Source organism: Xiphophorus couchianus, chromosome 13 (assembly GCF_001444195.1).
Source record: "Xiphophorus couchianus chromosome 13, X_couchianus-1.0, whole genome shotgun sequence".
Lineage (NCBI taxonomy): Eukaryota > Metazoa > Chordata > Actinopteri > Cyprinodontiformes > Poeciliidae > Xiphophorus > Xiphophorus couchianus.
The window spans coordinates 16,281,904-16,302,543 of NC_040240.1; the positions used below are offsets into that span (position 1 = coordinate 16,281,904).

General features: G+C 37.2%; 3 protein-coding genes across 4 annotated transcripts in view; all 3 read left to right on the forward strand.

The window, feature by feature from the left end:
• Nucleotides 1-1,184: 1,184 nt before the first annotated feature.
• s100a10a (S100 calcium binding protein A10a) lies at nucleotides 1,185-3,124 on the forward strand. Its single transcript, XM_028036436.1, has 3 exons — nucleotides 1,185-1,323; nucleotides 2,621-2,783; nucleotides 2,872-3,124. Exons 2-3 carry the CDS (start codon nucleotides 2,643-2,645, stop codon nucleotides 3,031-3,033), a joined length of 303 nt encoding a protein of 100 aa, XP_027892237.1. The 5' UTR covers nucleotides 1,185-1,323; nucleotides 2,621-2,642; the 3' UTR covers nucleotides 3,034-3,124.
• A 4,441-nt stretch (nucleotides 3,125-7,565) lies between these two features.
• On the forward strand, nucleotides 7,566-10,027 carry LOC114156163 (ictacalcin-like). Its single transcript, XM_028036437.1, has 3 exons — nucleotides 7,566-7,696; nucleotides 8,742-8,887; nucleotides 9,775-10,027. The coding sequence occupies exons 2-3, from the start codon at nucleotides 8,750-8,752 to the stop codon at nucleotides 9,916-9,918; spliced, it is 282 nt and encodes a 93-aa protein (XP_027892238.1). The 5' UTR covers nucleotides 7,566-7,696; nucleotides 8,742-8,749; the 3' UTR covers nucleotides 9,919-10,027.
• Nucleotides 10,028-11,390: 1,363 nt separating this feature from the next.
• snx27a (sorting nexin 27a) overlaps nucleotides 11,391-20,640 on the forward strand; it is a 34,175-nt gene continuing 24,925 nt past the window's right edge. For both annotated transcript variants that reach the window (XM_028036435.1, XM_028036434.1), the window contains exons 1-7: nucleotides 11,391-11,849; nucleotides 16,406-16,631; nucleotides 17,161-17,353; nucleotides 17,561-17,625; nucleotides 18,243-18,347; nucleotides 18,491-18,569; nucleotides 19,250-19,413. In XM_028036435.1, the coding sequence (XP_027892236.1) occupies nucleotides 11,545-11,849; nucleotides 16,406-16,631; nucleotides 17,161-17,353; nucleotides 17,561-17,625; nucleotides 18,243-18,347; nucleotides 18,491-18,569; nucleotides 19,250-19,413 (1,137 nt within the window). In that variant the 5' untranslated portion in view covers nucleotides 11,391-11,544. The remainder of the gene's footprint in view (nucleotides 11,850-16,405; nucleotides 16,632-17,160; nucleotides 17,354-17,560; nucleotides 17,626-18,242; nucleotides 18,348-18,490; nucleotides 18,570-19,249; nucleotides 19,414-20,640) is intronic.

The following is a 20,640-nucleotide window of genomic DNA, read 5'->3' on the forward strand; positions in this document are numbered from 1 at the left end:
CATTGCAGACATGGCTTCTGCATGATTATGGTTCAGTCACGCACGTTGACAAGACAGTTGAAGAAATTATATGTTTTATTCCTGAATGTCTTTTCTTTCTATTCATCCGCAGCTTCATTTTGCTGTCAGTTTGATTCAGTTTATTCATGCAGAACCAACTGAGAAAAACTGTCAAGTGGTAGTTTTTGCACAAATGAAAACCACCACTGGTCAACTCAAACTGTTTCCTGAGCATAACAGTGATCTCCACAGTCTTCAATCCACCAGAACATATTTGGGATGTTTTGACAGCAATCTAGAATATACCAATAAAGGAACTTTGAGGTTTTTACTGCACAAAGTATAAGAAAAAAAAAATTTTTCAAATCAGAAGAAAAACTATGGGAAAGTTAGAGAATTTACATTAGCTACACAAGAAGAGGAAACATATGCAAACCTTTGGGCAGATAAAGTTCATTTATAGGTGATTTAAATTGTCTAGATTTTGCAGAAATTGCAGAATGTTACTTTATATCCTACATATACTTATGTATATATATATATATATATATATATATATATATATATATATATATATATATATATATATATATATATATATATATATATATATATACTCATACTTCTTATACTCTAAAGTCAGCAACAAGATAAGAAAAGACTCAACTACCTTTTCTTGGAGCCCAGAAAGACCAATAATGTTTCAGTCTTTAATCAGTTGAATTTGTAAGCTAAACATTCGATTCCTTCATCATAAACTTCAAACTGCTTTACTCACGTTTGTTTGTTTGTATGTTTATTTCTCCTTTTTAATTTAGGTGTCAATCCTAAATAAATTAAAATCCTGAAAACTAAAGAGCTGACCGATACTGATCAAGCTGTATTTGTAGAGCACAGTCAGGTGAGGTCAGGAACAGAAGGATAAAGATTTAATCACTAGACAGATACACAATGACATAGTCAAAACGATCAAAACAAGTAAGAAATGATGAAATAAGTAATTGATGATAATAAAACATTGAGATAGAGTAGACATAAGGAAATCGTTTAGGAATCAATTCCAGAATGAATGAAGGAGTAAGTATCAGTCAGAGGAACCCAGACTTACTGACTGTTCTGTGATTAAAGGATTCTTGGGCTACTCCTACACTACAAACCTTATGGTTCCCGCCCCCTTGCAGTCTGTTATGGTTACAGTGGACAGAAGAGCCTGACTCACAGAATCGGGGCGGTGTCTGCGTATAAAAACCTCTGCTGCTTTCCTCTCAGTCTCCTGCACATTTTCTGCCCTCTCCTCTGCAGAGACTCCTCACGTTTTCCACGGTAAGAGCTAAGCTAACCCTACTAACAGGCTGCTGCTCTCTCACAGGCGAGGCCCCTGCAGTGATTGTTAGAGGACTAATAATGTTGAATCGTTAATATATGTATGTGTTTCAGAGAAAAATCTAAAATAATACAACTTATAGAAATGCTCCATACCTTTTAACAACTTTTTGACACAACTTTTAGAACTTTAGGCTTATATGCGGTAAAATAAACCCTTATTGTTTGCTTTTTGTTGCCTGTTTACTGGAAGGTAAAATAGGGGTGTGGTTGTGGCTGTGGGTTCTGTCCTCTCTTCTTACTTGAATCCTACCACTGTGGGCCTCTTCATGTCTCATCTAGCTCAGCTTTTCCACTCAGCCTCCCACATCAATGACACAGTCTCAGTTTTTCCTTCTACTTCTCCATTTTTCTCAAGCTGTTGCTACAACAAAGCATAATCAGGAGGATTGGGTTTAAAGTTTTTTTCTGTCAATATGAGGCGACGACTCCTGTCTTGCTGACTTACAACTTAATAACACACCCTGCATAATAACTGCTTGTGAACTTTACTCATTTGTTTAAAGGGTGGTGAGAGAAAGCAAAGAGGTAGTTACCTATTATTAATGTGGGTTAAGCATTTTGATAAAGATTTAAAAAGATGTAATTACTTTCTGGATGTTCTGTCAATGTTAACAAATTAATATGAAAAGTTTAACACGCTGACTTTACATAATCCATTAACTATTGCGATCCAAAAGCCTCTCTCCACTAGAGGGTCACTAAATTCAAAGCTCTGCATTATGAGGTCTTGTAATGCAAGATGCAGTACAAGACCAGAATTGCAAAAGCAAAAAAGATGATCAAAGAGAGTCATCGTCAAATTTTGCTTTAAAAAACACAAACATATGTTTGGATAAAACTAAGGTATCATGTAGCCAAATTATTGTAACAATGAATTGTCCTTCCACCGAAGCACAGCCAGTTTAACATTTCAAAGTAACATTTGAGACAAAATGACTTCTTTTAAACTTTCTAGAATATGAAAACCTGGAAAACTGTGATGAGACAATAAAACATTTTCTTAAATATTTATTGAAAACATGTGATTTTTTACAGTGATTAGCTTACAAAGTTAATCACACTTCAGCACTTTGACTTCAATTGATGAAATGTTTTAATCGATCGAAAGCGATACTTTTCATTCTCTTTACCGAATTAAAAACGCAGCTCTGATCTATAAGGAGTTCGTTCTGCACCTCCTTGAAGTTTCATTTGGATATGACTGTTTTTCCTCTGTGTTGTCTTCAACTTTCAGTCCGCACACATTCCCAGCAGCCATGCCTTCTGACCTGGAGACAGCCATGGAGCTGCTCATCGTGGTGTTCCACCGTTACGCCTCTGCGGACGGCCGAGCAGGGACTCTCAGTCGGCGGGAGCTCAGGCAGCTGATGGAGAACGAGCTGGCTAACTTCCTTAAGGTGCGAGAAAGAGCTTAAAAGCAACTCTAGCGCTTCTGATGAAGTGCAAGATTTTTCACTTTCGATGTCTTTTTGTCCGTCCATGCAGTCTCAGAAGGACCCTGGTGCCATCGATAAGATAATGAAGGACCTGGACGCCAATGGTGACGGCCAGGTGGACTTTGAGGAGTTTGTTGCTCTGGTGGTTGGACTGTCTGTTGCCTGTGAGCAGTGCTATAAGGCGCATAAAGGACTGAAGTCGGCAAAATAGACAGAAAGCAAAGTTAAGATTAATACACCAAGAATATTTTTTGTAAACATTGTTTTGTCAAATAAACTCATTGGATGATTTTAAACTTCCAGACGTTGCTTGTTACAAATTTGTGTAATGTAATTATCACTTGAAAACTGTTTTCCTTTTGTTTTTACACCAATTTTTAAAGCACACATCAAAATGCTCACTTTTATGCAATCCTGGAGGGCGACGCTTTCATTTTACCTCTTTTTAGACTGAAGGGTCAGACTGACTGGTTTTAGTTGCTGGTTCTTGTCCAGGTCTCTTGGATGTCTTGGTGGTTCTCCAATTTTAAGTTCAAACTGAGTAATATTACTAGAGGAAGTTACTAAGTAAGAAAATATCTACATCCAAGGTGAATGGAGGGAAATTATACTTATTGCATGGTTCTCCCCAAAAATAAACACATTTAGAATAAAGTGTGATGAGAACTTACATTTTTGTGACCAAATTCTACTAAAATTGATCAGACATCATCCTAACTTCTTGATGGCTTCTAAGGTTTTTTTCTCACCGACTCGCTGGTCCGAGCTCGCCGGTGACCCAAGCTTTGGGGGATGGAGACGTCAAGAGGGTTTGATCACCCAATCAGACACAGACCAGCAGTAACTAGAGAAATGTACAACATTAGAAAGCTAATAAGATAAATAAATGCTCAGTGCTTTTCTGAACTACACTGGTTAGACAGTTACTCACCCAAGACTTAATCCCATTTATTTATATTAAGGCATTTCAATGTAAAAAAGATTCATTCACATTTAGATTTATCACATTGCCCGCCAGTATTTTGTAATTTCAAATACTTTCTAAATTTCTAACTTAGTCAAAGAAGACTATTCTTCTAAAAGACCAAAATGTAATCAATCTAATATGAACAATAACAATGAGGAACGTCATAAATGTTCATATTTTGACTATTTCACCTACAGGAATCAAAGTTATTTTGGACAAATGAATGGTGCAGATACACAGACCTTTTAAGTGGTCTGAGGCAAAACGGTTTTTACAGTTGAAAGGTCAAACTGGTGTGTACTGAATCTGTAAGAACTCCCTTAATTTTAAGGTCTTTGACTTGAATATAGATTGAACTCAAACCTTAACTTTCACGCCTTTTACCTCCTTATAAAACTAATTATGTGGATCATTCTTTTGGCAAGCGTGCCAATGAAACTAGGTGTGATTATGTGACTCCCACTGCATTTTGTGCCTCTCTAACACCGGAAAAAGAGGTGAACTTTGCTTCCTTGCTTCATAAAATCCTGCTTATTGCCACCCAGAAGAATCTGCAGAATGTTCCAGGCTCAACACACCCTGTTGTGAAGTACAGCCACTCAGCTGATGTTGCAACTTTCAACATGATGATGCAAAAGATGGACGTAAGTTAAACGGGAAAGAGGGTTGCTTTAGGCACAGTGTAGAAACGAAGAGATAGAGTCACAAGATGCATTCTATCGAGTGTTTTCATTGTGACTCATATCTGGTGAAAGAGAGGAAAGGTCAGCTCGTCTTCTCCCCTCCCCTTCCCGAACCACAACTGAACAATACAATCAGCAAGGAACAGCTTCTTTTTTTCAATATTTCATCAATGAAATCAATAATTTACATAAATGAAATGACAAATTCTTGGTGTTTTGGGAGACTTTCTGGCAGTAGTAAAGATGGAATCTTAACTCCTTGCCTGAAAGATTAAACTCAGGGAGAAAATACCCCATATCCTCGTGGGCAGGGCTCTTTGATTTATCAGTCTTCATTGCAACAGGGCAAACAGAGCAGTTGCTATGTTACCAGTTTCTGACTGTGTACGTCTGTATGCGTGGGGGGGTGTGCGTGTGCATGTGTGTGTGTGTGTGTGTGTGTGTACAGAAGAACCACACCCATGTGACCCACAGCTGAGTTTAGATTCGGGATTTCCAGCTTGATTCACTTTTTTCACACCAAGCTCTGTTGCTGTGCAGGGTCTTTTTATACTCTCATCAAGTTCATACAAGTGCAGTGGTGCTATTAATGCAGCTCCACTACATTAATACAATGCAGTGGTGCTGAGTCAGATGTATAGATATGAAGTAAAGACATAAGGTTTGTCTATATGATGAAATTTTCATATTAAAGGAAATGGATTCAATGAAAAATCATGGTCTTTGCTCCAGGCCCTTTAGAAAAAGATAAGCCTTCACACTCTCAGTTTTACTATTGCTGTAGGCACTCCTTGTCAGGGAGTGCACAGTGTGAGCTGCTGCAGAGTTAGCAAACATTTAGACCTTCATACCATACCTGGCATAAGTACACAAGCAGGAACCCCCTCATTACTAAAACAACACTTCTTTGTCAGAACATGTTAACCCCTCCTAGATCTGCTGTGAAGCTTTCATGGGACACTACGTCCAACTTCTGCTAGCTGGAAACGCTCTGTGAGTGTGTGAAGGCCGTAAGAGTTTACAAAACAAAATTAAATGTCATTTTCAGATCTGATTTAGTCTTAATATAACGCAACCATTTAAGCAATTGTTCATGTCATTTTATGCTTCTGTATTGCGGTTTTATTTTATTGCAAAGTCTTAAAACAAAGCAGAAGTAAAATAACTCTAAGTTTATGAAACATCAACAAAAGTTAACATTTGAGCCTAAATGGTTACCTGATCAGCAAACAGCTTTAAATAGGAAAAAATAATTAAATGCTTTAATGAATTTCAAAGGACCTCCATGGAAAATAAACTGTTCATATTTTAAAGAAATATTGACATCCTGAAGTCAGTTAACTTTGGCTTTTGTACGATAGACCTCAGGTTACAAGTACAGGTTTAAGCCACTAGATGGCAGAAGAGCTTAGATACAGCTATATACCAGCAATTAGCTCCTTACACAGTAACTTATTTAAAAGTTGCAAATATGTTAAGAGAGGCATTAAATGTATTTATAGTACATTGTTCAGTGTTCATTGATGTTTCTTTCCAGCTCGCTGGTAAAAAAATAAATAAATAAATAAACAGAACAAAGAAGACAAAGTCTGACTATTTACAAATGAAGAAGACATATGGAGCAATTAATTTATAATCTGTATTTATCTGCATTTTAAGAAAGCAGAAGTGGTCACTAGAGCAACTCTAACTGAGAATGACAAAATAATAACAGAGCATACACAAACACACAAACATATTTATAGCATTCAAACTGAGATGCCTCAGTGTTGATTTGTTCACTTCTTTTTTGGGCTTTTTAGTTTTTGCTTTTGTGATGCGACTGCAAGTGACAAATTCACTCATTTGTAAAGAAGAATGAAGCCGAATGGGATCTTAACAGACAGCTCACAGTGAAGCACTGTGTCCAGTGTTTTCAATTTAGAGTCACATGCCTCTAAAACAAGCACAAAAAAAATCTGAAAACAGTCTTCTGCTTACACAGAACACCAAGAACGATCTGTTACACAGATCACAGTTAAAGAGTTATGTTACAGTACTTTGCATTAGCATTAATTCCTCTTGAATGTTGTCGAGATCTGGATGAGTTTAGAGAAAGAGAATAAGAGTTTGGGAAATTGTAAGTTCAAACTTTATTCCCTGTTGCATTGCCTAGATTTCTGTTCCTTTGTTCCTCAAACATTTCATCCACAATATCCCTCTTATATTTCTATCTATTCTATCTATTCTATTATTTTTGAGTGCTGCCTGACTTTCTTCTTTTGTTTGTTGTGTCCTTCCTTTCTCCCAACTTTATTTGCAGACACCTCATTTTTATTTTTGTGCACCAAGTCTGGAAAACGTTGGCTTATTCTTTTGTGCCAATATTGTTAAAGTTGAGTCATATTGGATGAAGGGAAGCTATGAAGATCAATTTTAAGACTTGGCACAGATTCTCACCTTGTCTGGTTTTTGTGCTTGTTTTTTTTGTTGTTTTCTTTTTAAATAAATCATGCAGTTGTGGCTCTTGTTGAAAATTCGGACTTGTTGTCCTGCTGGAAAGTGAACGTCACCCCAATCTCAACTCTTCTGCAGCTCCTACCAGGTTTTTTCCAGTATTTCCCTGAGTTAGCTCTGTCATCATCCAAAGGCAGAGAGGGGAAAACCATTTTGGGTTTAGCAGCTCATCAAATTGTTTTGACAATGTTTTTCAGGAAAATGATTGCAAGTCCTAAAAGTTGTAGATTATCTTGCAAAAGGACCAAAGTTTGTCATGTTGAGACATTAGAGCGACGGAATATCCATAGCAAAGTCTACAATGTTATAACTTATGCATGTAGAAACTTCAAGTGAGGGAAAATTATGATTTAAGCATAAAATTTAATTTTGTAATAGTAATGTTTTTAGAGTAAGCCACAAATCCTGGATATGGATATTCCTAAATAAAAAAACAACAAATAGTGAACTCCAGTTGAAAGAGGGACATTTCATTAAATGATGTACCGGTATTTCTTCCTTCATTAACTTTAAAACACACTATACTATATAATCCAGTGGTGTTGAAAAAAAAGAATCTGAGAAACAAGAAAAGTAAAGGAGGAGTGGCTGGAGTTAAGAGGAGTGTTCCTACAGGCAAGGATTCAGGGTGTGGTGATGTATAAAGCATCATTCAGAGCCGTTTCTGCATCCCTGAAGCTCACAAAACACTCACCGTCACAACCAAATCTTCTGCCATCTCAACCTGGGTGAGTAAAAAGCCTTAGGGCTCTTCTTTATCTGGCCTTTATTTGATGTATTTACTTTAGATGTATTTCAAACAATATATCTGAAACTTAAAGTTTAGCAAACTAAAATATTTTTTGGTTTGTTTGTTAAATTTAACATCCTGAAACATCCCAGATTGCTACAGTTTTGGGGGGGGTTTTGCTTTGTTTTTTGGGGGGTTTTTTAGAAATGGCAATGGTACAGTTTAGTCTTTATGGTTTGTGTCAGATCTTACTTTTCCACCCAATTTTGAACAAAACTAAAAATTACATGCCATGAAAAAACTGAGCTCCTAAGTCTTGTTTATGCTCTACATAAGCTACATTTATTGTACTATACAGCAATTCAGCACAACATTTATTTTTTCTTTATTATTCATACACAGATTTACATAAAAAAAACAGGCAACAGGCAGAAAAAATGGAAACATCTGAACTGGTTTTGTGTCCTTTTCCTTCCCAATTCCCATCTGCTTACAAACCCTGTGATGGCAGAGTTTCCTCCGCTAACCATGCTCCAGGGAGGAGTCACAATGCAACCACAGCTGGTTCAGCAAAACCTTTATAGAGCTGATATGGTGCAACAATCGGACAATAAAAACATCATCAAGTATCAATAATATTCAAGGTTCTTTATTTGTCAACATGTTCAGGGCAGGGAATCTGCAGAGATAGAGCTGTTACCATATCAACGACCCCATGTCACTCTGTTGTGTTAGAGACCAGCGTGACATAAGAGCGGAGGGGCCCAGGTGGAAACCCAAGGTGTATTTATATCCAGCTCTATGGAAAAGCAAAAGGGAAAAACACAGTCAGTGAAAAACATAATGATACCAAGCACCAGCTCAGCTCATGTGCATTTCATTTAATTATTTTACAGATTATATCGATGCTTGCCTTGTGTTCCTAAACTGTGGAGTGAGAGTAAAATAAGATTCCAACAAATGTATCACTGTTCAGTTACTCACACTCTGCACTATTTTTTTTCTATTTTCTACATTTTCTCTTTTCTATTATCATAAACTAGCCGCCATCATGTCTGACATCCAGAAGGCTATGGCCCTCCTCATCACCACCTTCACTAAATACGCCAGCAAAGAGGGTGACAAGCACACCCTGAATAAGGAGGAGCTGAAGGAGCTTCTGCAGAATGAATTTGGAGACTTACTGTGTGTAAGTGACCCCAGAGCTATTCATCCATGATCTACTGTTACACTGCCTTGTAAAAATGTCCATATCCTTTGAAATTTTCCAGATTTCTTCACGTTACCATCACATGCTTCAGTGTATTGTACTTATTATGGAGAAGAAGATAAAAGATGCATGGTTTTCACATTTTTTATAAATAAAATAAGAAGGTGTGCTGTGCTCCTTCAGTGACAGACTGCTGCATCCCAGATACACATAGCAGCAGCATCACATCTCCTTCCTCCCAGCAGCTGCTAGAGTTTGTAAAAATCACTGCTCCAAACAAACTCAATGAAAGTTTACATCCACATTATAGATATTCTGTTGTTTTTATCCCAAATAAAGGGATGACTTCATCTTCCTGCAGGAGAAAGATCCTAAACATACAGCCAGAGCTACAATGTCATGGCTTAGATCAAAGCAAATTGACATTCATAATTATGTGAAATTTGAAAATGTTTTTTATAGAGGCTTTTTGTTCAAAATCCTGGAGCTCAAACCAATCATAATGAATGACAAAATAAATTTTAACATTTTTGATGCATCATATAAAAATGATATATGTATTCCAGTTGATGCCTAACTAAACCTAAAGTACAGGAACAAATTTCAATCTCAAAATGTCCAAAATATTTGAGGTTGTAGATGTGGCAACAACTATTGATTACGAAGGAGATGAATGGAAATACATGGCCTAATTTTCCAATTTTAATTTAATCAAGTGTTATTTTCCTTCAACTTCACACCAATGCAATACTTTTTGACAGCATATCGTAGAAAATACTGCTGCAAGGCACTCTTTGTGTATGCGTGTACTGACAAACTGTAAGGTTTGAAGTCAGAAATAGAGTGACACTTTGTTTTTTGAACAGAAAGCCAATGACCAGGCAGCAGTCGATCGCATCTTCAATGACCTGGACACAAACAAGAGCAACAGCGTGGACTTCAGTGAGTTTGTCAACCTAATCAGCTGCCTCACTCAGATGTGCCATGAGCACTTCATTGGGAAACAATAGGAACTCAAGCGCCCCCTTGAGGCTGACTGAAAGATCCGCCATTTGGAAAAAAGACAACACTGAATTCACATGATTTTGTCATGTAAAAATAAAATCTTTTTTCCTCTGACATAGTCTATCTGGTGATTTTGAACTTTACATCATGGATGTAAAGAGAACTGCAGCGGTATTTGTGCCACTGTTTAACCTCAGGTTTTTCTGCAGGTAAACAGAAAAACAGGTTAGCTTTAACCTGAGGTTTTTCTGCACGCGCTGTGGGAGGAAGCTGCAGGCGTGCAAGGGGAGAACATGCATGCAGAAAGAGCCCAGGCTCAGATTCAAAACCAGGCCTTCATGCATTTACAACAGTTTAGAAACTGTTTTAGCTACTCAAAACAATCCTAATTATCTGGGATTGTTTAAAATGTCTATTAAGAAAGCCTGCTTTAAATTGAGGATTTACTTTACTTTTTTTTCTAATGTAGGTTTAAAAGAAAAAAAAAATCATTATATATATTATAAATGCAGGACTACAGTTGCTTATTAGAGGCTACATCTCCAGTAAGAAGCTTCACAGTTTAAATATGTGTTTCTCCAGTGGATGAAACACAAGTTAAGTAATAAAGTAGATTACTTAACCTGAATGTTCTTACTTGCCTTTAAGAAGAAATTTTAATGACTTTTTGTGCATGTGCTTGCTGTGATGAAACAGACATATTTACCTCATAAGGAAGATGATATGTCTTCCTGGTTGTACATTGTATTTAGCTTAGCACATTTAGTAGTTGAATTTATTTGAGTAGCTTTACATTTGTTCTTATATCCCAGTTTTAATGACAGTCATCTTATTTAAATTACTCTGAAATTAGTTTTCTTGAAATGTTTAGGGCTGGTGTGTTAACTTGTGTTTCCAGGTAAATAGGTTAGCTTTAAATTAAAGAAACTAAAATTAGAATTTTAAATTTTTTTTAATGTTATATATTATGTGTAAGTTCTTTCCATTTGCCTCTCACTGATACACTTGAATTTCCTTTCTTAAGAAATATATAGAGAATTTTTCTAACATATTTTTTTGCCTGCCCTATAGAAATATAGAGCTTTAGAGGTAATGCAGGTAAATCAAGTAAAAGTTACAGTTTAAATTATTTATAAGTGCAATAACACGTTAATAAGTTGTTTTCACATAAAATAATAATTCAATACTTAAATTTTTTGTTTATTTATTTTAAAAAAATATTTTTTTTAATGACTCGTTTATCTTTGGGCACTTTTGGCCCTCCATAATCGTGTGGCCTGTACGTTATTATTTTGTGACGTTAGCTCAATGACTTGTGTGTAAGAATTGTTGCTTTGATTTAACATTAAAGGTGTTTTAAATGCAGCTTTATCGCACATTTTCTTTACAACATCTCAAATCCTCCTGCTAGAACAGGAGAGAAGGACGCGACATACCGACGCTTCCGTTTGGTCACGTGTTGTTGCTGTGACTCGTGACGTCACCGAGGGGCGTGTCCTCGCCAACAGAGTCGGTCTGTTTGGAGCTAACGTAACTGAAGGGACAGAGCTCAAGTGTTGTTTTGAATTTTGCTGGAAATTGCCGACTGCAAAAAGAGGGGAGGGGGATTTAAGAGCCCGCAAAAGAAGAAAATGGCGGATGTCGGAGACTATGAAATTCGGCCGGCTCACCCCACGGCGTCCCGCTACAACGGTCCGGTCGTCGGTTCGTCCGCGGGCCAGAACGCAGCAACGGTAACGTCTGGTCCTCGGATAGTGCGGATCGTCAAGTCGGAGTCTGGCTACGGTTTCAATGTTCGCGGTCAGGTCAGCGAAGGAGGGCAGCTTCGGAGCATCAACGGGGAACTGTACGCTCCTCTTCAGCACGTCAGCGCTGTTCTACCCGGAGGTGCAGCAGACCGAGCGGGGATAGCGAAGGGTGACAGGATCCTTGAAGTGTAAGTCAGCGTCAAGCCTTCCAGTAAAAGCTACTGAGGCTAGCTCCTCAGCTTTAGCCCATTTGGATGCAATTTGAAGTATGTGTGACATTAGTATTCGTTTATACTTGTAGCCATGTAACAAAACCGGTGAAATATATATATAACATTGGCATTTGAGTTAAGCAATTTGTGAAGGAGCTCAAATGACCTAGCTAGGGAGTTAAACAGAAAGCTAACCAGCTTACATAAGTTGGACAACAGGCTGTGCATGTTGATTAGCTGGCGCTAACTAGCAATCCTGGTAGCTTCTGTTTTTAGCTAAACCGCTTGTACAATGGATGTTGCAGCGCCTTAGAAAGGGTTTGATTAAAACAACAACCATGTTGACTCAGTATTGACTTGCATGATAGAAGGATTTGTGTTTGGATGGTAGTGTTGTTCCTCAACATCGTGGTTTGGAGCTAGCTGGCTTTAGGGGAAGCCTTCAACATCAGTGTTGTTTACATCTTCAGACAGATGATGTTACTTTCAGATTTCACTGTTTGGGATTAGGGTTAAAATCCCAAAAGTTATTCTAGTTTAATCTAGAAGTTTATTTCTGAGAGCAGATGCTGATAGATAATAAATCACTCAAGCGGTTTAAATAAATGAGTTTGTTTTGATTTATCTTTTAATGTAAAATACTTTAGCAGTACAGTAATCAAACGTTTCTTATCATTTGCTGCCAAGCATCCTGCATGTTTCCATAAGTATTTTTCACTATTCGTCTTTTGCAATGAGGTCCTGGTCTTTCAGGTTGGAAGTCCTCCTGATATGTTCAACTAAAATATAAATATAAATCCTGGGAAATAAACCATTTTGAACCTAACCATACCTTTTATATCAAAAGCTGGATCATTCTTATTTCTTTTGATGACTTAAAATATTGTCTCTGGTTGCCATGTAATGAACTGGCGATCTATCCTTGTAACGTCATGTTTAGTTGGTGTCTGTCTCCAGCAGTCATTGGGGCACAGGCAGGGTACACCCTGGACAGGTCGCTAGTCCATCATAAGGAAACAGGGACACACACTCAAATCTATGAGTGATTTAAGTTTATTCAATTAACCCTAACAGTCATATTTTTGCACTTTGGGAGGAAACCAGAGTACCCGGAGAGAACTCAGTCATGCACAGGGAGAACATGCAAATTCTGTGCAAAAAGACCCCAGGTTGGCATTTAAATCCAGGACCTTTTTGCATCAAGGCAACAGTTCTAACCAGTGTGTCAACATGCAGCTCTATTTCAGTCATTCTAAACAAGGTTTTGTCAAAAAAGTAACTGACAATTATTTGATTTTTTACAATGAACCTTACCATTCTTTTGAATATAGAAGAATAAAAATGCAAACAAGGATTTGCACCATAAAGTATTACATGGAAAAATAAAAGATACAAATCTTAGGGCTGGATGCAATGTTATTTACACCATTTTGATTAATTAAACCACACAGAATTCTGGGAGATGTAGGCAGAGGAATGGATTTAGCTGCTGAACCTCTCACAACAAGCTATGCAAGGTGGGTGGCATCAACTAACTAACTCACTCGCTCATTGGTTACCTAGCAACAACCAATTGAGCAACATGTGCATCAGCGGTTTCAGGTTTTGCCACCGTGCCTCATAGCTGCGTAAAAATAAACAACGGAGTGGAGTGATAACTGTTGATTAGAGCAAATGTCACACCACCAGTTTGGCAGTACTTCAAATCTTTAAAACAACAAACTAATCAATAATTATTGATATTGATTGATGGGGAAATTTCAGCCATGTTATCCAGCCCTATTGAAAACCATAAAAAATGCAAATAAAATTCTTATCTAATTGCTTTTATGTAAATCAAGAAAGTACGTCCTACTGCTACTAAGGCAGTAAAACTTATTTTCACAGTTGAAATAAAATTGTTTTTTTGTTTTCGATAAGACATAAACTCTTTCTCAAATTATTTTGTGATTATTACACCTGACTTTAAGCAAATCTAGCTATATTTTTCTTTCTATAAACATACAGCATCTCCATAACAAGCTGAACTATTGGTTTTCCTTTGCATATGTTGAAAGTGCATCTTGCACCTTAGCAGCACCTTATGTTGCTTTTAGCTTGCTAAATGCACCAAAACATAATTGATGGAGCTCCTTCAGTTTCCGTAAATGACTGTCAAAGTTTTTCGCAGTTGGAAATGATCTCAAACAGCTGAGTATGTGTTTATTGTGTGGTAAAAGTGTATCGGGCTTCTTTTGACCTGCTGAACGACAGACGTATAAAACTCGGTCACTCTGCACTTTCTCTGGGATTTTAGTAAAATCACCGTAAAATTGGGAATAACTTTAAAATTGTAGTGGTTTTGAAACTATACTAGTCAGTAATCCATGCTTATTTGTTGACAAGAAGACTCATAATGTCAAATTCTACAGTACTCCCACAGGGCTGTAACCCTTGACCCTTGGAATGTGTGAAGTTTTCATATCTTGCCAATAAGCAGCTTTTTAATTTCCCTAGTTGCCCCATGTTAGCTTTAAAATCAGCAACAGGAGCAGAGAAAAGTTGCTCATGCTGTAATGAACCTTATTCCACTAAACAGGGACAAAAGGAAGAACAGAAACAGAAAACAAGGAACCCTGACCTGCTTCAACTTGCTGAGACACCATAATGTGTTTTTCTCAACACAACCTCTCAGCTTTTCTGTCCTTTTAATCTCTGAATGTCTCAGGTCACATGACAGGACCAATACTTATCATGTGACATTTAAACTGGTTTGACCATTTTGAAAATGAGACAAGGATCATCTGATTAGGTATGACAATGTCATCACTGTTAACAAACAAGGGAAAAAAAACTAACTTTAGGAAGCATTATGCTATTTCTTCTGCTTGACAGTGACCTTGCTTTCCTGCTGCTTTTGTTATAGCCATTATGTGTCTGCATGCTATTTAAAGATCTTAGTAGTCAGCAGTGACTGACTGTATACATTTTTTATTAATCTCTGACCACTTAGGGTAATTACTTGTTCAGTTATTGCTGTTTTTATTTATATAGTTTCTTGAATTGAAAAATGATTCAAACAAGTATAACAATGCAGTACAAGAAAGGGTTTACATGGACCGAAAATGTTCCGGTTTTAACTGCAGCGATGAGCGTGTGTGGACAAAAGGCATGAATAATTCATCAGGGGTTTTGGCCTTAACCCTGTTATTGCATCTAATTATAGTTTCATAGGAACAAACATTGCTCCAAAAATAAAGCACTTTATTTTCATTTCAGGCTTTATTTCCTGGCCCACTATGTTTATTAGTTTAGTCAATACAGCTTGTATAATTTTATTTATTTGTTTGTTTGTTAATTTATTCATCAATGTGTAAATTAGTCCATAGACTGATTTAGTCGTGAGTTCATAAATTCTTATTACTCAAAGAATCGGGTTCTTGCAGGTTCCATGTACGTCTTTACACATATGGAGGTTGTGTTTCAAGTTCAGCTAAAATGATGAAGAAGTAATGTAATTTACAAAAAAAACCCAATTATTGTCTTTAGCAGAATGTTTTGAAACTTAATGGGTAGTCATATTAGGTGTTTCCAAATGAATTTACTTTTTTTCTATAATCCAGCAGCCATATCTCCTTATAAAAATCATCACAATAGAAGAAATATTACAAATTTATTGTAGTTTTCTGCCTGTATACTTATAATTTGACCTAATATGACTCAGAAATTAGACAATTCATTTAATACAGTCTGTTATTTTAGGTGCTGTAGTAAGAGACCAGGTTTGTGTTAATCTGTCAGATGCTGAACGAAACCCTATGTCATTATAATAAATGACCAGCAGTGGTTGGTTATCAGTTGTGGCTAATGGTTGACCATTTCATTGGTCAACCATTACTTAATAAGTTAATATGACTGTGTTTTCTTAGAATATCTGTTCTACACGGTTATATATTTTTATAAACAGAAACTGTTATAATTTGTGCACATGCCTTTGTTTTTTTTTTTGTTTTTTGTTTTTATTCCCGCCCTGCATGGGACCTGCTGGTTCTCAGTGGACGGGTAAGAGAGACACCTGATGCCGTCACCATCTGGTCTCATCAAAGGCAAGAAGAGGGAGGCAAAAGGACAAGAAAACAATGGAGCTGACCTGGTTTACTCCCATCTCTGTGTTAATCAGTGAAGGACAATGTGCTGTTATTACACCACACTGTAGCCATGTAATCCAGGAAGCATATTCGCATTGGGCCATGCATATTTATTAAAAGTGTTGTTTTTTTCCCTGCCAAAAATAGGCTTGAGTGGGATCATCAATATATTCATGGATGCAGGGTTTCACCAGTAATACAGAGATTTTCTGGTGTAGCATGTGATCTTATTTTGTTGCATTTTTCTTCTGCATTCTGGCTTCAGGTCACATGAAATAAACTCATGATTTCTCTTAAATGTATGAGAAAAGACAGCTGTCACCAGGTCAATGCATAACGGCAGAAATGGGAGTTTTCTCCTCTGATTTTCACTTGTCTTGATTTTTTTTTTTTTTCTTCCTCCAGGAATGGGGTGAACGTGGAAGGAGCGACCCATAAGCAAGTGGTGGACCTGATCCGTGCAGCGGAGAAGGAGCTGATTCTGGCCGTTCTGTCCGTTCCACCCCAGGAAGCTGATGGATTAGAAGGAGGGGAGGATGTCCAGCCGAACTACGACTACAGTGACAAGCAGGCGGTGCCCATTTCAATCCCCATGTACAAACATGTGGAGCAGCACTCGGAGAGGTTTGTGGTGAGTAGATCTGACCCATTTTCTCACTTGTGTTGCATAAAACAAGTAACGCTACACCTAAATTATTTTAGCAATCAATTAATCTATCGATTATTCTACAGATTTTTCATTAAAGCACTTTAGCATTTTCTATACAATATTAGAAATGCATTAAAAGATAAAAATATACAAATAATTCAAATTTTTTGCCTAAAATGCAATAACGTAGCATTTCTTTAATGAATTTGAACCGGATGAATATAAAAAAATGCCACCTGAGGAGTTTTGGCAAAAGTGTTTTATCTTAAAAGCAAAATGTTTTTATATTTTCTACAGTTTTGGCTGTATTACTGCTCTGAATATGTTTTTTTCTTTCTTTCTTTTTCTTTTTTGAGTCTGTATATTAGCTGATTATTTCAATAATCAATTAATCACAATTAATAATCATTACAGCTCTTAAAATGTACCAAAAAAAGGAACGATTACTTCAGGAAACAGATACCTGCTGAATGTTTTCCCTAATGCCAGTTTGCACGTCTTTCAATGTCAGGTGTACAACGTGTACATGTCAGGCAGACAGCTGTGCTCGAAGCGCTATAGAGAGTTTGCCATCCTGCACCAAAACCTGAAGAGGGAATTCTCAAACTTCAACTTCCCAAAGCTTCCTGGGAAATGGCCCTTCTCCCTGTCCGAACAGCAGCTGGACGCTCGGCGCAGAGGCCTGGAGGAGTACCTGGAGCGAGGTAGAAACTCACGAAGCCAACAAAATATTTGATTTGTTTTCATTGGCTTTTCAGTCTCTTGATCAAGTCGAGCTAAGACTACAGTTAATGTGTGGATCTTATGTAATTTGGATGAAAAATACTCCTTGTGGAGATTTAAACACCATGTATTTTTAATATTTAACTGCTTTAGAGTTATTTGCTTTTCTCTGATCATTTTCTCTCCAGTGTGTTCTGTGCGGGTGATAGGGGAGAGTGACATCATGCAGGAGTTTCTCTCTGAATCAGATGAGGTATGCATCATATTTACTAGCATTATTTTTAAATTATCTGTAGTCTATCTTCTGTCTATATTAGAGGATTTATTTTCACTTTTTTATTTTACCCCCTTCCCCTTTTTTTATATTTTTACCCTGACAGTGAAACAAATGGAAAGAAATGTACTTAAATTTTATTGACTTGGAGTCTGTTCCATAATATTTTTGAGAAATGCATTGGACAAATTTGCAACGTAATGATGGTATCTAATAGGAATCCTTTAGTTGGAGTATAGAATATCTACTATGCAGCTTGGATTCCTTAACTCCTAATAAACAAAACACTGGCTATATGATGAGATACTTTCAGTCCTGACTTATTCCAGAATTTGTGGAACATGTACTGTAGATAATAAATCTGTTTTAGAGCACTTTCAATGTAAATAATCTGTACTAAAATATCCAGAGTGTTACCAAAACTGTTGTGAAAATCTAACAATTTTGGTTTAAAAAGCTAAATATGAGTAGCAACCCTTTAGCCACTAAACTAAAGAGACAAAACACAGGCATGATATTGCTGTATGGTAACACACAAACTTTAGCTGCAATAAATGCAGCTCTGCACTCAACACTGTTTGTGTTTCTGCGTGCAGAACTACAACGGAGTCACAGACGTGGAGCTGCGGATAGCGCTGCCTGACAAAACCACCATCTCTGTGCGGATTCGTAAAAACAGCACAACGGACCAGGTGTACCAGGTAAGAGCAGCTGCTCAGTGACCGGCCTGCTGTTTTACTGATGCATCAGGAAAGGCAGTTCATGCTTCAAGCAAATGACGCGTTGGAAACTGTCTGCTCAGAAATAATTGGGTTCATTTTGCTCTTTTTTTTTTATTTTTTAGGCATTAGTGCTGAAGGTTGGAATGGACAGTATTATGGCAAGCTACTTTGCTCTTTTTGAAGTCATCAACCATTCTTTTGGTGAGAAATTTGTATTTGTTGTAAAGCTTTCTCAAAGTTATGTCATGTTTATTCATGTAGCACATTTCAGCAGCAGCAGGGCAGTTCAAAGTTCTTCAAATCATAAAAATGTAATAAAGCAACATTATGAAGCAAGCAATAAATGTTACATTTTGTCAAATTTACATTTTGTCAAATGTCATCAAGCAAATATACATCAAATCTACTGATCAATGTTCCAGTTATTAATCAAAGACAACTCTAAAAAGAAGAGATTTTAGGATTGATTTAAATGAATTTAGTGTTTCAGCTGTTTTGCAGTTTTCTAGAAGTTTATTCTAGATTAGAGGAGCATAAAAAGTGAATTCTGCTTCTTTATGTTTGGTTCTGGAGATGCAGAGTAGATGCAACAACAGATTTTTAATGTGTTGTGGTGCTAAGCCATTCGGTGATTTCTAAACTAACAGAAGTATTTTAAAGTCTGTTCTCTGAGCTACAGGGAGCCAGAATAAAGCTGGGGTGATGTGCTCCATTTTCCTGGTTTTAGTGAAAGAGTGAGTCAGTTTATTACACGAGTGCCAGACTTCTAAATGTGGAGGTTTTACCTGAGGGCAAGTGTTGTGGTAATTCTGCTGTGATTTATTTTTATTTAAGTACACCACGGCCCTGATTCTTTTCCCTTCTTCCTGGCTTGGTTGCAGTGAGGAAACTCGCTCCAAACGAGTTCCCCCACAAGCTTTATGTGCAGAACTACACATCCGCCGTTCCTGGGACGTGCTTAGCGCTCCGCAAATGGCTGTTCAGTGTCCAAGAAGAAGAGCTGCTCAGAGACAACCCGCTGGCACTACACTACTGCTTCCATCAGGTGTGTTAACAGCTCTAAAACCTTTTTTTAGTTTAAGTGGATATAGTTCTGTGACCAGAATTAGCTTACTATTTTACCACTAGCTACTCAAGTCAGGCCACATTTGCTTACAGCTTGTCACCTACGGTTAAAGTAACATAGGAAATATAACAAGGCAAATTATATAAGAAATCATACATGCATTGGTTTTTGTCTAAATGCAAACAGCAGCCTGAAACACACACCATGAGTTTGCATTGCATATTAGCAACAAGCCTGTTAGAACCAGCGCACAGCTGTGTGCTGAGTTGGAAGGTCGTTCATTACCTGAGGCCTGTGCCGTTCAGCAGTGACCCATTAAAGGTTAGCAGTAAGCCACCAAAACAAACCTTTTCAGCTCATGCAGTCACTTTGGATAAAGTTGTGAGCAGAGCGTTGGTAATCATGTGCTGATGTGGGTTTTTGTTCAATTATTAAACTTTATTATAAGGTTGGCCTCTTTCCTGGTATTAAAGCATTCAGAAGTTTTAAGATGTCTGTTTAAAAATGTTTTGTCATAAAATTTCTATTGATTCAAGACTTTTTAAAAAAAAATTATAACACCAGAGACTTTATACGTTTATCCCTCTCTTAAACTAAATTTAGCAGTTAGGAAATATTTCCAGCCAGAAACAAAAAGGACACCATCAAACTCAACAGCTAATAATTGCTTGTTATGCCTGTGCAAAGAAAAGCTATTAAGATTTTATTGTAGTGAATTAGCAATTTCTTGTAGAATTTGAAAATCACATAAAACCAATAAAAAAAAATCTTTTTTTATACAAAAAAGTGACATTGTGACCTAAATCATCATGCACAGCTGTGATAATTTGACAGCTGTCCCTCAGAAAGTTTCTCACAGAAGATGCTGTTGGTGGAATGCTGTATTCCAGGCATGAAAGTTTATTGGATGGAAGAAATGTGAGAGAAAAAGAAATGCAAGCAACAGGCATAACTCCTCAGTGGTCCCAAAGTGTCTCTTCAGATGAAAAGGAAGTTTGCATTTCATTTTGAAATCAAGAATCTGAAGGAACGGAGGTTTCCACATGTGAAGTCAGTGGAGAGCCATGTCAGCTGCTGGTGTTGGTTCACTGGGTTTTATCAAGTCTGGAGCCATCTAACAGGAAACTTTAAGAGCACTTCATACTTCTTTACACTGGCAAGTTGAATGGAGATGTTACTTCATTTTTCAGCAGGATTTGTTCCAGT

What these genes read in the sequence shown, in the direction of transcription:
- s100a10a (XM_028036436.1), top strand. Translation starts at nt 2,643, where the DNA reads ATGCCTTCTGACCTGGAGACAGCCATGGAGCTGCTCATCGTGGTGTTC. An exon ending in AGCTGGCTAACTTCCTTAAG is followed by an intron (nt 2,784 to 2,871) that starts GTGCGAGAAAGA and finishes CCGTCCATGCAG; the next exon opens with TCTCAGAAGGACCCTGGTGC.
- LOC114156163 (XM_028036437.1), top strand. Translation starts at nt 8,750, where the DNA reads ATGTCTGACATCCAGAAGGCTATGGCCCTCCTCATCACCACCTTCACT. An exon ending in AATTTGGAGACTTACTGTGT is followed by an intron (nt 8,888 to 9,774) that starts GTAAGTGACCCC and finishes TTTTTTGAACAG; the next exon opens with AAAGCCAATGACCAGGCAGC.